The 16,297-nt window shown below is 38.3% G+C and overlaps 1 protein-coding gene across 1 annotated transcript; it reads right to left on the bottom strand.

The window, feature by feature from the left end:
• Window positions 1–10,630: 10,630 nt before the first annotated feature.
• LOC130561219 (zinc-binding protein A33) lies at window positions 10,631–13,734 on the bottom strand. The gene is made up of 6 exons (XM_057345404.1): window positions 13,222–13,734; window positions 12,003–12,095; window positions 11,688–11,918; window positions 11,590–11,612; window positions 11,368–11,486; window positions 10,631–11,181 (listed from the first exon to the last, which is right to left on the bottom strand). The coding sequence occupies exons 1-6, from the start codon at window positions 13,666–13,668 to the stop codon at window positions 10,631–10,633; spliced, it is 1,464 nt and encodes a 487-aa protein (XP_057201387.1). The 5' UTR covers window positions 13,669–13,734.
• Window positions 13,735–16,297: the final 2,563 nt, after the last annotated feature.

Here is a 16,297-nt window from a genome sequence, read left to right as displayed (position 1 = left end):
AAGGTGAAATAACACGGAGGGAGATATTTCTCTAAAGCGTTTCCGGTAGATGATACAATCCTTTAACTCCGTGAGGCGAATTTATTCGCTTGCTCAACCTCGATTATCAGTTCATTAGTCCATCAAAAAAAAAAAAAATCAAAATCTTCACCAACTACGGCAAATCTGTAAAAAAAAACGAACTAAGAAAAGAAAAATGTTTTCAGAAGAAAGTGTCAATGAATTTGCAAAGCCGACGTGTCCACACGGCGGCACTATGGTACCAAAAACGACGAGTAGCAAAATCACTGGAGTCCAGCTGCTTTAAAAAAATAAAAAAAAAAAAAACGCCCGTGTACATCTTTAACGACAACACCCGCCGTGGTTACACAGCGGGTAAAAAAACTCACAGTACACCAGCTCGAGACGAAGCTCGAGACGAAGACGAAGACTTGAGCCAACACACCGTCTCATCCACGTTAGCACGGTGAGCTGTACGACCAACAGTTCAGCTTCTCGCCGATCAATCCCTGATCTACACTCACGATAGCACAAGCTCGGTCCAGCTTCTAGTCAGCTCCCCTCGATGCTTGTCCAATCCTTTTTAATTATCAACTAATAAAAATAAAAATCACGAGAATACAACTTTTCAACTTTTAACCTTCCCTGCAGTTACGCTTAATTTCTCCTTCCGCTCTTCCGCTCGCCACCACTTTTACACAACAAAACCTTTTCAAAATCAAAGTCCTTACACGCCTCCACATTAGGCATGAAAGACAATTTGAATTTTTTTTTAAGAAGTTCTGGATTTACTTATAAACACTTATGAAGCAATTCATTAAAGTCCCAGTGAAATAAAAAATGAGAATTCCTGTTTTCATGAAATATTGCTGCGTTTATAGTAAATAGCTTATCAATATGTGTCTTTTTTTAATTCATGTACCCTGATAATTATTATTAGGGGCCAAGCCCCGAAGGGGCTATGGCTTCTATTGCTTCTGTTAGTATTATTATTCTTTCAGTGGTAGTCTATGGTAGCCCTATGAACCGTACATAGGAAAATGGTAAAACTTGGCACACTCGTAGTGGTGGTACTCATTAGTCATGTGACCAAGTATGGGGTCTCTAGCACTCACTCTATAGCGCCACCAGCAGTTCAAAAATGCACTTTTCAAACGGCTGTAACTTTTGAACCCATTGATGTACAAAAATTCTATTCGGCACACGTCAAGCACTCGTCACGCTCATTGCCTTCCATGCGTTACACTAAGACTCCGCCCATTACAGTAGCAGCCATCTCGAAAAGTACAGTATTGCATTTTTTCACTACTAGTCCTAGAAATTGTGACCGATTGTCACGAAAATGGGCTCACCTGATCTTTGGACTGTGCTGAATAGAAGTGATGCTCCGTAATTGAGATTTTTGCTGTCAACTTTTTCAAAGTTGACCCAAAAATGGATCTTATGCCGTATCTCAAACATTTATCGATCTATCGGTACAAAACTTGGTACGCTTCATCGACACCCCGGACTGGGGGTCCTTGCCAAAATGGGGAACAGCGTTTTTCTTTCATTGTCACTTCAGACATCTGTTCCTCCTATACACTGTATTTCTGCTACTTTTGCTCTACTGTCTCATTTCATGTTGTGGGACACTGGGGGAAGTGTGGGCTGGGTGTGGGCATGCCGTGGGTACACTGGGGGAAGCTTGGGAATGCTGTGGGTACACTGGGGGAAGTGTGGGCTGTGTGTGGGCATGTGGAGGAAGTGTGGGCTGGGTGTGGTGGGTACACTGGGTAAAGTGTGGGTACACTGGGCAAAGTGTGGGTTTGGCCCCGGTGGTAATGTTTGCAGTTCTTGTCTTTAGTTAAAATCTGAAAATGCACATCCGCCTCACGGGGACTTTAAACATTATATGTGAAGCAAATCTGAATTGTTCTTTCGTTTCATTTCTTTGAAATCATCTGGGATCTCCTCAGCCGTAGTGGTCTTGACTTCTGCTACCATTATGGCAAAGAAGAGGTTAGGGAAGAGAGATCTGGTGTAGATCACTGCTTTAGAGATGAAGCTGGCCATTAAAATCTCATTCTTCTTACTACTCAAAGTATTCAGAAGTCCATATGCCGCCATCTCTGGATTCAAACCAAGAGATTTCTGTTTAGTGAAGGCTGTCATTTCCAACCAGAGTTCATGCTGTAGTTTAAGGATTATAGAAGAAAACAAAACATATAGCCAGGTTATGATCATTTTACATAATTTTGAGTACATAATTTTTCTCACGGATCAGGGACAAAACTATAGAAAACAGAATTACAAAACGTTTTTGTACCAAGGAAAGTTCCCAAGTTTTATGATTTTGTGCTACTAGTATAGTTGACTCATTTGCCTGTAGATTTTGTCTCATCCTCTGGGGTGGGAGTGTTTATGAACGTTTGATTAACAGTGCTCACAAGGATACCGTAAATGAGTACATTAAACACACCTTTGATGCCAAAACTTTGTATTTTAAATAATGTTATGTTCTGATAACTTAATGTTTTTAATTAAGGACAATATTGGGCTTTATAGTAGTGCATTTTATAACAGCTCAGGGTATAATAGCGCAGCTGTTATAAAATGCACTGTAACCCATTGCTTATTAGAGCTTATTGCTTTATGACAGTAAAGTATTTCACAGCTGTAGGTGGCGAGGCACTGTTGAAGAGTTTCTGGTTTGATCTGAGCTGATAAATTGTCCAGGGGTCTTCTGAGAAATCCTCCAGATCCTCCACAATTTTTTTTCAGCATCTTCTACATCAGTGGTTCTCAAACTTTTCAGTTCAAGTACCACTTTTAATCAAATTAGTTGTTCCAAGTACCACCTATTGACCGCCATAGAAAATCACATGAATAAACACTTAAATTAATAGACTCTTATGGGGGATTTATTAACTTTGTGGGGACTTGCAGAAAGACTACTATATTAAAGACAAACAATGTGAAAAGAATATTTAACACATTAGATAATTAAATAAACGTTTACTTAAACATGAAGAGAACAGCTGTATATAACAGAGACTTTTATACAGCGGTTCTTGTCAAAGCGACGCGTCAAAAATACATTGCAAAGGGCGCTTCATTGATTTAACCTCGAGTAGATGCGGACGCATGTTGAATTAGCGCTTTACAGCATTAACAACAGCTTTAAACAGTGGTTCAAGTGCAGAAATACATAAAAAACATAATTTGCATGCAACTCGTCGGAAGAGAGAGAGCGAGATCACAAGCGCCTGTCTGCTCCCGCTCTGCTGCCCATCACGCGCCTGAGTTACATCGACCAATGATAAATAAACGATACTTAATACAACTATTTTAAAATTGCACATAGGCTGAGATGTATTCTGTATTTATCAATCATGTATTAAACATTTGAAATTGTATTTAAAACACGAAATGTAAATTAATATATAAAGTTTTCTGTCATGTCACTTACCCCAGGGGTCTCTTCAAGTAACACTAGTGGTACGCATACCACAGTTTGAGAACCACAGTTACATATTTGATCTCTGTCCAGTAGTGACTGTATAATGTTGAGATTCATCTTTTCACACTGAGGAGAATTGAGAGACTCATACACAACTATTACAAAAGATACAAACATTCCCTGATGTTCAAGAAGGCAACACAATATATTTATAGATTTACCTCATTAAACTTTCCACAGGTCTTCAGAAAAATCCTTCAGACAACAGTTTGTTCAACAACTATTACAAACATAAAAATGTCACTGATTGTTCAGGTAACATCGTACAGTATTAAGAATCAGGCGCACAGGTATGTTAAGTCTTGAATTGGCTTATTTTTATAAATGTAGGTATAATTCTGTGTTAAAAAAGTAAGTAAACATCTGTTATGTGAAATAACAGTAATAATTCAAAAACAAACTTACTTTTACTTTTCTTATTTTTCTTAAATTTTCAACATTTTCAGATTCTGCAAGGGGTTTTGACCACAACTCTACAGTATATAGGATTTTAAACTTCTCATTTTAATTTTGAAGCCAGCGGCATTTAAGAAAATATGGGACGGAGACAAAAAAATGTGTTTTTGTGCTTCAAAAATAAAAGCAGCAAAACAGTTCTCAGAACAAACTTTTAACAATCAGAACTTTCAATATACAGTACCAGTCAAAAGTTTGGAAACACTTGACTGAAATGTTTCTAATGATTTAAAAAATATTTTAATCTGAATTGTGTGTGATTAAATGTTTGAAATAACTTTTCCAGACGGGGGTATTATTGGGCAGCATCTGGTTTGCCTGACTGCCACGATTCTACCCCCTTCTAACTTATTCATGGATGCATATACAGTATAGTCATAAACAATTAGTTTCATGCATGCACACAAACAACACTGTATGTGTTAGGAAGCAGTCACTCAGGGCCACACAGACTACGTGTTACACATGACAGCATTATATTTTAAGGGGGTAATATTGGGGCAGAATCTGCTTTGCCCACTTGCCATGATTCTACCCCCTTCAAACTTATGCATAAATGCACATATAGTTAATGATAATTATTTGGTGGCATGCACACAAGCAACACCGCGTCTCATGAAGCAGTTACTCATAATGGCATAGACAGTTAAATATTTCAAGGGCGCACACATTACAGGTTAGACATGACAGGATAATATTTGAAGGTGGTAATATTGGGGCATGATCACTTTTGCCAAATTGCCAGGATTCCACTCCTTTGAAACGTATGCATTGATGAACATATGGCCAAAAACAGCTCGTTTGATGCATGCACTCCAGCAACACTGTATATCTCATGGAACATTTCTTCATATTTGCATACTTTAACTGGCAAATTTTAGCCTTCAAAGGCTCCACGTTCAAACTGACCCTAAACAATAGGCCCAGTGGTCTAGTGGTTAGTGCATTGGCTTTGTGGGGTACACGTTGTTTGACTGAGGCCCATCTCTCTTTTTTTCTCATTCAATACACAGGAACCTTATTTGACAACAACATTCTTTGTTATTAAAAAAATTGGTGACATTGCCACCTCGTGGCACATACATTTTTGATAATAACTTATGAACCGTAAGTGCTAGAAACAAAATTATTTTTTCATTTGAATCCTTGGCTCATTTTCCCACCATTACTTTTTTGAACTTGTCGAAGTTATTGAAAGATTTTTAATTGTCCAATCCATTCTCGTACAGTGCATTAACGAATTTGACAGAGAGCTCACCAAAATGGATTTGATGCTGTATCTTTGCCAATCTTAAATGTATCGGTTCATCACAAGAATGACCTGAGGTACATGCTGTGTTTCGGCGCAGTGCTACCTAGTGGTCCGGGGTTACGAAAATTGCTATTTTTGCTCATAACTTCTGAACAGTTTGGCCAAAAATGTCTACGTTTCAAAGTTCAAAGTTTCAAAGTTTGACAAGTTGACCTATGTCCTATGTCTACAATGTTTGTTTAGAAGATCATGCTAGTATTTTCAAATGCAACAACTTTAATCATTATTTATAATTGTTGCAAAGGACATTCCATTATAACAAGTTTGATATGTGTATTCTTTGCTACATGGACTTTTTTAAAATCAAAATTATATTGCATACCCTTCAAAGGTGTATTTAACCCCTTAGCTGTCGGTCCCCTTTTTTGGGGGTGGTGCTTAAAGGTGATTTTAACCTTTCAATTAGTGTAACTCTGGAACGCTTTGGTCTAGACGCCTAATCTTGTTCTTGTTTTAAAGAAGACATTTTGTAGTTTATTTAAGGGATGTCGGAAGTTAAAAAATATAATTAAATTAAATTAAGCTTAATTAGGTTTAACTCTATTTTAACAAAAATAAAAAATAAACAAAACTAGTTTTATTTACAAAAAATCTGAAACTGCCAGAAAATGAAAGCCAGACTTCTAACCAATTTGTGTTTCAAATTTCAAGATGATATAATGAAAAATTAAGTTTCTGTGATACTTTTAACCACTATACTACCAAGGGCCAGTTGGTGTCTTGAATGCTCCATTAGTTTGCTGCATACTCTTTTACAAATTATTAAAGTACTGCCACAACAGAAATTTTTGTTAAAAAATGTGTCCAAATATAAAAAGTACAATCTTAGAGCTTTCCAATGATATATAGGTTGTTGAGATTTCTTTTAGATTTACAATAAAATAGTATTATAAATGTAAATAATACATATAATAGTACCTAATGGGTCAGCCTGTAGGTCAGTAACATTTGATAAAATTACTGTGAGTCAGAGATATTTTTTGGAATTACTGCCACTACATCATTCCTTTTGCACAATAGAGAATGTGAAGCTGATGTCATGCCCTATGTTGCATGTTGCAGTGGCGCCGCCATCTTGGGAGGATAATACTCCACTGCTATTATTGTTTTGATATGTACCGTTACTTGTTTTGTTTTATATATGGAGAAATGGAAAGTGAAAGAACCATGGGCTTTTCCTGAATGACTCTGTGTAATGCTATTGTAGTTTTTAACATAGCAAGACCGACATACAGTACCATAGTTATATTTCCTAATCAAACAAGAAAAACAAAACACTGCATTGAACGCACTAGCTGCCATCCTCCCAAGATGGCGCAACATTCAACACGGCGTGACATCGATTGACAAGCTCTATAGTTTAAATATGAAAACTACAGACTCAGAGCTTTCAGATGATATATAGGTTGTCAAGAATTTAACTCTGGAATAGAATATTAAAGTTATGTAACTTTCACATTGATAACAAAAGAATTTGAAAACTTTTCAACGATATATAGATTGTTAAGATGTCTTTTCAGTATTATAATAAAATATTAAAGTTATGAATATGTAACTTTCACATTGATAACAATTGGGCCCATCTGTGGTACAGATGACATTTTACTGACCACTCTTACTGCGTTTGTCCTATCGCAAAATGGAAAAGAATTTGAAAGCTAGAGACTATGAGCTTTCAAATGATATATAGGTTATCAAGATTTTTCGCTTTTTCTTTATTAGAATAGAAAATTTGTGTTTTGAATATGTAACACTCATATTTATAACCTGATGGTCAAGGTCAACATCACAAACAAAACAAATTGCTCTCACTGTCTTTGACCTATTGCAAAACGACAAAGAAATATGAAAACTACATTCTTAGAGCTTTCCAACAATATACAGTTTTTTTGTTTGTTGGTTTTGAATAGGATATTTGTGTTTTGTATATGTAACACTCATACTCCTAACAAATGGATCCACCTGAAGGTCAAGGTCAACATTATAAACAAAACAAAATAACTCTCACTATGTTTGAAAACTACAGTCCGAGAGCTTTCCTGTGTAATATAGTTTGTCGATATTGATTTAGTTTTAGAAGAGAATATTAGTGTTTTTCTTTGTAACAACACTTTGGGCCCACATGTGCCCACCTGTGGTACAGGTGACATTTAAATGACCACTTTTACTACAGTATGTTTGTCCTCGCAAATCGGGAAAAGAATTTGAAAATTTTCCAATGACATGTAGTTTTTCAGGGTTTCATCTTAAGAAACAGGTAGATCATACAAGTATGTTTGTCCTTCAGACTGTAATTTCAGAATAAGCGCAAGTCTCTCTCTCTCCCGATGAGTTAAGAGTGCGCGTGAAGGGAGCGACGTGTAAATAAAGTGCCTTTTCATATATTTCTGTCATGAACGTGGGTGGTGAGGACAAGGACAGAGGACCCAGACGCAGACAGCGGGTAAGGGTTAACAAGACATTTAATAAAATATAGATACAAAACAAACACCCACGGGGGGATAACATAACAAAACATGGCAACGGGAACAAGGACTAACTAGACTAGACTAATAATAACACTTGACATATAACTACAATAAACTAGACTACACAAAACACAGGAACTCACCACAGATGACACAAACACAACAGTACAATGAACCAGCACAAGACAAGAGACACAAGGTCAATATATAGGGAGATAAATCAAGAGGGGACAGGTGCGGGGCATGAACTAATAATTATCACTAACGAGGAAACAAGAGGGCAGGAACAATGACGAGACCTGGAGAGAGCATATAGAAGGCCAGAATGGTCAAAATGCCTCTCCACATAAAACATGGGGTTCTGTCATGATCCCGCCACTAGGCCAAGAGAAACATGACAAGATGTGGCAGAATCATGACAGAAGCCCTCCTTAAGGAGCAGAAACCTGATGCTCCTCAAGGCACAAACAAGACAAGACAGACTGTGACATGACCAAAAAAAAAAAAACAGGGAAACATGATATAACAATAACCATAAAGGGGGGGAAGCACAAGAGTTCAAGGGAGGGGAACACAAGAGTCCAAAGGGGTAGTCCAAACAAGGGAAAAAAATAGTCCACACAAGGACACGGACTGGATTGCTGGCTGACACATGGACTGGATTGCCAGCTGACACGGACAGGATGCCGGCTGGGCAACTGGCTAAGCAGGGCTGGGCGTCGTCAGGACAGGATGTTGGTGGCTGGGCAGCGCACTCTTGCAGCTGGGCAGCGTTCTCCGACGGCTGGGCAGCGCTCTCTGGCAGCTGGGCAGCAACTAGGACACTGGCTGGATTGCTGGTGGGACAGGAACAACACATAGGACGGGGTGTCGACTGGGCAGGCCTGGGTACCGGTTGGGATGCCGGCAGGGATCTGTGGCGGGAACAGGACACCGGCGGTCTCGACCCGGGAGGGGAACCCGACGACCTCAACCCTGGAAGGGAGCCCGGTGGCCCCAACTCTGGAAGGGAGCCAAGCGGCCTCAACCCTGGAAGGGAGTCTGGCGCCTTCGACCCTGGAGGGGAGCCCGGCGGCATCGACCCCTACCGTTGCGATCCCTCTGTCTGCTGGGTCCAATATGGCTGGTTCATTCTGTCATGAACGTGGGTGGTGAGGACAAGGACAGAGGACCCAGACACCACCCACGTGACAGCGGGTAAGGGGTTAACAAGACATTTAATGAAATATAAATACAAAACAAACACCCACGGGGGGGAACATAACAAAACATGGCAACGGGAACAAGGACTGACTAGACTAATAATAACACTTGACATATAACTACAATAAACCAAACTACACAAAACACAGGAACTCACCACAGATGACACAAACACAACAGTACAATGAACCAGCACAAGACAAGAGACACAAGGTCAATACATAGGGAGATAAATCAAGAGGGGACAGGTGCGGGGCATGAACTAATAAGTATCACTAACGAGGAAACAAGAGGGCAGGAACAACAACGAGACCTGGAGAGAGCATATAGAAGGCCAGAAGGGTCAAAATGCCTCTCTCCACATAAAACATGGGGTTCTGTCATGAACCCGCCACTAGGCCAAGAGAAACATGACAAGATGCGGCAGAATCATGACATATTTCTGAACTTGGTCAGCTGGTTAAAGCTGTTGACACATATTAAGATGTAAAGCGCTATTTTTGACAGGCAAATGACACCACACCGTGTCTGTATTGTAAACTGCGAATAAACTTGTGTAAAAATCATAAAGCGCACACCGTTCTCGTGATCTGGCAGATTAATCCTTTAGGAATAATGCCCAAAACACTACAATTTTGTAATGGTTTTAATGCAAAAAGCTAATGGTTGCTAATGGTTCACAATGGTATTTTAATGGAAACCATTCATTTCTGTGATGAGTTTATCAGCAGGGTTGTTACATTTATAATCTGATCTCTTGAGATTGCTTCTTTATATATAGTATACATATATATATATACATTAAACATTATCTTATCTATCCTCAATGTACAGTATGGGGGGGGGGCGCCAGTTCTTTAAATGGGTTTACAGGGGGCGCAACCATGAAAAGGTTGGGAACCACTGATCTAGCCTTTTCATTACTAGCAGGGTAATACTGGCACATTAGCAGAAACTCTCCCTAAAAGTACAGAGCACTAACCAATAGGAATCTGCTAACAGACCGAAGAACCAATCAAATCATTTATTTCATCGTCTCTGGTGGGATGATTTTTCTCAAACATGAAACTTGTAGAACTTGTTGGCTTAGGATTGCCGCTACTCCCTAAATTTGTAAATAAATGTAATCGTTTTGAACATCGCAAACCATGAACATGATTTTGAAACCATATGCTATTAAATGTTGATATAGGTCCTAGTCCTAAATGTAATTTTGTCTTCATTTTCCCACACGACTTTGTTCGTCGTACTCTAAACGATAATAAAATCAGATTTTACAATAAAGCGCACCGATTGGAAAGAAACAGAACTGATGTCCGTCAAAAGGTTAGTTGTGACATGTTTTATATTCACGTTCCCTGTTTTAAGGCTGGGTGGTGCTGCAATACCAACTAACTTTTTGTTTCAGAATGTAGTATTATTAAATGATATCTGTAGTAACTGTTCTGGTAGAAATCGAGCTACATTTTTCTAAGATTTCTTTCATTTTGTCGAGGACTGTTGTAACTTCCAAACAAATGTTAGTTTGCTGGGTTTTGCTCTTAGCAGACATGAGCAAACATTCCTTCCACTTTTGACACTTACTGGAGTTTGGTGCTTATAATAATTTGCTTGTAGATTCCGTTTCTACCTGACTTTTCCTTGGGAAAATATCATTCAGTACGACTATCTTCAACAGTGAAACAACATTTATGCATGCAAAGCTTCCTCAGTAACAGATACCAACACAGGCTTAGCTAAGATTCTTAAAGGATGTTTACTCTGTGTGTAAAAGTACGGTAGGAGTTTTTCTATAAAAGCGTGCTTGAAAGTGTATAGAATCTCTTCATGAGCTGGGTTGGAGAAGATAACTTCCCCTCTGTCTCGGTTCAGCTGGACTCGGACCCTCTGCAGTTTATTCTCCAGTGTGAGAGCCGTCGGGGGTGATGTCATAGCCCTGTACTGCCCATCACGTAGACAGATGGTCCAGAAGCCATTCTCTGGTCTTGCAGACACTTCTTTGTCTCTCTTCACACGCTCACTGGCCAGTCCCAGGATCCAGTCCTCATTTTCCCCAACCTCAATCTCCCAGCCGTGGTTCTCTGAGGTGAAGGCACTGGAGCCCAGCACCTCTGCACTGATGTGGAAACGTTCAGGGTTATTGGGGAGACCTTGGATAGGGGTGCTGTACTGGAGACTGGTGAGATCATCAGAGAGCGTCAGACACGGGTGCGCTGTGTTTGGGTCCAGAATAACAGGACCTGTGACGGGAGGGAGAGAATGAAGAAGGAATTATTATGGAAACGTGATTACTAGATAGATACAAGCAGCCCCCAAACATACTAAATATATCTCAACGCTGTTTATAGAATGAGATCAGTCAAAAAGTTTGGTCATTTATTTACATTTTACATCAATGTTCATTTGCATGTTAAAGAGGAACTTACTGTAAGGTGCAACTGTTTGCATCTTCTCCCAGACATTATATTTTAAGTTCCCAACAAACTTGGACTCATCCAGCAAAGATCCAGACATGCCTTCTGGATCCTGCATTGTACTCCATGTTCTGTAAAAACATAGTTTAATTAAATAAATTAGTTAAATTTAATTAAAAAAAAAAAACAGGAAACAGTGGAGAAAGCAAAAGAAAGTGTCACAGATTTACATACCCCTGTATGGTGGCTTTGAAGTTCTGTAAAACAACAATGAATGAATGAATGAAACTAATGAATGAATGAATGAATGAATTCCATCACAATATTCTCACCTGCAACAATGTGAACTCTTCAGCATGTATGTTTTGCTCCATAGTTCTGATCATGTCTGTAAGAGATGAGATTCTTCTTGAAATATCATTGTCCGTGTTCTTCAATGCCTCGACCCTCCTCTCTTCTCCCTCCTTCAGTGCTGATAATCTGAGCTCTTCCTCCTCATAAAGAAACTGGTGAAGCTTGAGAAACTCATCCTTCATTTGTCTCTCAAGTCGCTGGGCCTGATTCTACAAATGACAATAGACAATCAAAAATCAAAACAACTTTGATCGTCATGACAAAAGCTGTGAAGTGTTAAATGTAATATTTACCCTAATGTGCTCTAAAGTCAAGGCTGAGCAACGTCTTGCTTTACTGAACTCCAGCTTCTGTTGCAGGGCTTTCATGGCAGCAGAGAGTTTATCCTACAGGTGAAAAAACCCTTTCAATTATAACCATCTCACACATTCAACACTGAGTACCAACCAAGCATCCTACCAATAATATTTATCATACTTGTACAACATTAACTAAAAGTTTCTTACAGTTTTTGGATGATATCAACAACAACAAAAAGAGCTTCACGATACCATAGACGCACCATTCTTAGCTTAATGGTTAAAGGACTCTTAAAGGGATAGTTCACCCAAAATTGAAAATTCTGTCATATTGTACTCGTTTTTCCAAACCTGTATACATTTTCTTGTTTGGTTGAACACAAAGAAAGATATTTGGAAGAATGTTAGCAATTTTCAGTTCTGGGACATCACTGACAATCATAGTAGGACATTTTAAAATGGTAGTCAAAGGTGCCCCAGAACTATTTGCTTTTCTACATTCTTATATATCTCATTTTATGTTCAACAGAACAAAAAATATACAACGAGTGAATAATGTTCCAGACCTGAAAATTGCTATAGCATTCTTCCAAATATTTTCTGTGTGTTCAACAGAACAAAGAAATCAATACAGGTTCGGGACAATTTGAGGATGAGTAAATATTGACAGAATTTTCATTTTGGGGTAAAATGTCCCTTTAACAGTTCTGGGGCACCATACCATAGTAGTCTTGTCCCTACTATAAAAGTCTAATTGGTTACAAGCATTCTTACAAATATCCTTTTCATGCAGTTTTGTAACAACTTGAGGGTGAGCAAATGATGACAGAATCTTCCTTTTTGTGTGAACTGTCCCTTTAAATTCAGATGAATTTGTGCTTCAACTTTTTCCAGCACTCCAGTCGAATACAACCATATCGGTGCCTTTTAAAAAACTGATTTGAAATCTTGGATCAACTTGATATATCCGTCCAGAATACAATGAAACATGTGCCACAGTAGTCTGAAGACGGATAAAAGCAGAAGGTGTTGTTTAAAAGCAGCCATGATCTTTTGGCTGAACAGCCTGAGATAATGCCAAAGCAGACTTGATAAACAGCATTCTTATGCCTCGGCGCTACAAATCTTTTCATGGCCTGAGAACAGCACTGAGCATTGATTGCGACACAATGTAACAGACTCGACAACATAATGTGACTCTGTCAAATTCTACCTTGCAGTCCGCGGCCGCCTCTTCTGTGGGAGAGCAGTCGTGACCTTTGTGCATTCTCGAGGTTTGGCACACCACGCAGATGGGCTCCTGATCAGTCCAACAGAAAAGCTTCAGTTTTTCCCCATGCCTCCAGCACAAGCTGTTGGATCCAGATGCATTGCTCTGGCCTTTCCCGTGTAGAAAAGCTTCACACAGGTTTTTAAGGGCCAGGTTGGAGAGGGGGCTCTTTTTGGATGCTCTCCTCCTGCAGATGGGGCAGCTGCAAGAAACGCCGCTTTCCCAAAAGCGCTCCAAGCAGCTCTTGCAGAAACTGTGGCTGCATGGCAAAAGGACGGGATCCTTGAAGATTTCACAGCACACGGGACAGGAGAGGTCCTCCACGGGGAGATCTGCAGACATGTCCTCGTGCAGGTACTGCCCTTCTTGCCTGTATTGTGCGTTTGACATCTCTAAGGGTGGTACCTGCTGTATAGTTTACGGGTGTTCACACTCTGCTGGTTTCATGAAGCACAGACCTGATACTATGTATGTCCTGACATGCAACAGTGGAGGAGGAGGAGGAGTCTATAAGTGTACTGAACGAGTTAAACTAGAAGTGAAGTGCTTTGAATGAAGAGATGAATGTCACTTGGTCCACGTCCTTCAGCTCGATACTGAAGACTGTGTTGAGAAGTAGGTGTGTTTCCGCTGTGCTAGACTTATACCTTCGTTAGTTAATATACAGCCGCATTTTTAGATAATACAGTTCAACACTTTTATTCTCTATAGCCCTGGCACATATAATGCATTTTTACAGAATTATGCACACCTGGGTTTAAAAGAGTGCCTTACCAACATACATTGGAGCAAACTGATAAATATGGTCTCATTTTACAGAAAACCCTCTATATTTGACAATTATTCTGTTAGGTTACTCTGTTAGAATGGTGAAATAGATATTTTTGAGAGTGAGTTTTTATTTGATGTATGTTTCGTGAGTTTGTGTGATATAAATATGAAATTAATTTTATTCATATGACTCTCAAAAAGGGGAGGGTTGGTTGCGGGCAGTGTTGGGTAAGTTACTCTGAAAAAGTAATTAATTACTAGTTACTAATTACATATTCAATAGGGTAATTAGATTACTGTACAAATTACTCCCTCCAAAAAGTATTTAGTTACTTATTACTAATTACTTTCTATATCCTATATCAACCTTGATTAGTTAAGTGATTCAAGGATAGGCATGAAAGGGCTCTTTTAATTCATTCAAATAAATAATATAAAACGACATAAAGTACTCTTATTAACTGACCAAAGTATTACAAATGTGAGAATTATACATTAAAGCACGGATTTTAAAGTTAGACTCTGAATTTTGATGTAAATTCCACTATTGCACACACATATATTACACAAAGTATTTAGTTGAATTACATCAAAAGTAACTGTAATTAAATTACAAAAAAATAAGAGTTATCCCTTACTTTACTTTTTCAAGGGAAAAGTAATTAAATTACAGTAACTAATTACTTAGTAACTAGTTACACCCAACACTGGTTGCAGGATGACAAATTCAGAACTTATTGTGGGTTTGTAATGTAACATAAATGCACAATTGAGAAAGGTGTGGTTTTACTTAACTCAACTTTTGTTTATATTGCGCTTTTTAAAATGTTCATTGTTACAAAGCAGCTGTACATGAAAACATGTTAACCTTAAGCAATACTTTAAATATCATACATGCCCTGACACACACACTAACGCACACCAAACACACACGGACACACCCACACAGAGAGAGAGAGAGAGAGAGAGCGAGAGAGAGAGAGAGAGAGACAGAAGAGAAAAGAAGATAAACACAGGTAATATATTATGCAGACTATCAATTCCTATGTGGGGTAAAGTGCAGCCAGTGTGCAAACCATAGCGAGGAACCCGAAACTCCAGTGGAGAAAAAAAAAACTTCGGGAGAACGAACCAGTTCTCCTCTGGCATTACTGCTGCATCTCTACAAGCTCGACAGTGCTTGCACAACTAGGCTAAATAAACAAGAAAAAAAAGAAATAAAAGAGGTAGATGCTAGATTTAATATTATCTTAATATTCTAATAGCTAATTGCAGTTGCAATTTTGTTGTGTAGTGAGGACATGTCAGGTCGCTGCCTCCCTCTTTCAGCTCCATCCAGAGTTTTAAGATGTCAAAAGATAGCGTATAGTTTTGCGCTCCACAACTTATAGATTTGATGATGAAATACTGGACCCTCAGGTGGGGGGTGGCAGAGTGGAAAAGGGTTAAAACCCTTGAATAAAAAATGTTCATAATGTTTTAAATCTTTTAATCTGAAGGTATGTTTGAATCTTCGAAATTACTTTTGTAGATAAAATATAATTGTGCAAACTATTTCTTTCAGTAGAAATTGAATTTTTAAATGTTTTATGTTTTTACATGGACCAAATAATTAAGAAACTACATGCCAGTATAAGATGGCAAAGTAGATGGAAATTCCTCATATTGTTCTCATACAGCCCTGCATCAGACCGGATAAAATGCCGAGATTATTCTAGACAAAGGGTGACTGTGAAGATGCCAGAATATAACAGTTCTGATTTTTTGGATGCTTTTTGTCACATTACTATTCCTAATGTTACAATTGTGTTATTTCATAATTCATAAAGAGTTTACTATTGTTGTAAATGTGAAAAAATATAAATAAAGAATAAGTGAGTCATGTCCATACAGTAGATAACATCTGTTTGGAATCAAATGATCAAAAATAAAAAAATAAAAATTAGTTTAAAATTAAAATTAATCCTATTTTAGCACATTTATTTTTCTTTTTTATCACAGTTATGGACAATTCTTCCACAACTTTTACGATAAACCAAACAAATGCCTTTCTCTTCACTGTAATGTATGTAAACAACAAGTGTTTCTGTTATTGGTAATTTATACTACTAAATTCTTTCATTTAATAATCTCATAAAATCACCCATATTTTCCTTTGTTTGATTGTTTATTATCAGTTAATATTTGTTATTGTAGCTTTAGTGCTGCTTGCAGATTCTGCATTGACCTTTAGCTGTCAGATTTATGC

This window comes from Triplophysa rosa, linkage group LG11 (assembly GCF_024868665.1).
Source record: "Triplophysa rosa linkage group LG11, Trosa_1v2, whole genome shotgun sequence".
Taxonomy (NCBI): Eukaryota; Metazoa; Chordata; class Actinopteri; order Cypriniformes; family Nemacheilidae; genus Triplophysa; species Triplophysa rosa.
Note: the sequence above shows the minus strand (reverse complement) of the source record. Positions and strands in the feature narration are given on the sequence as shown.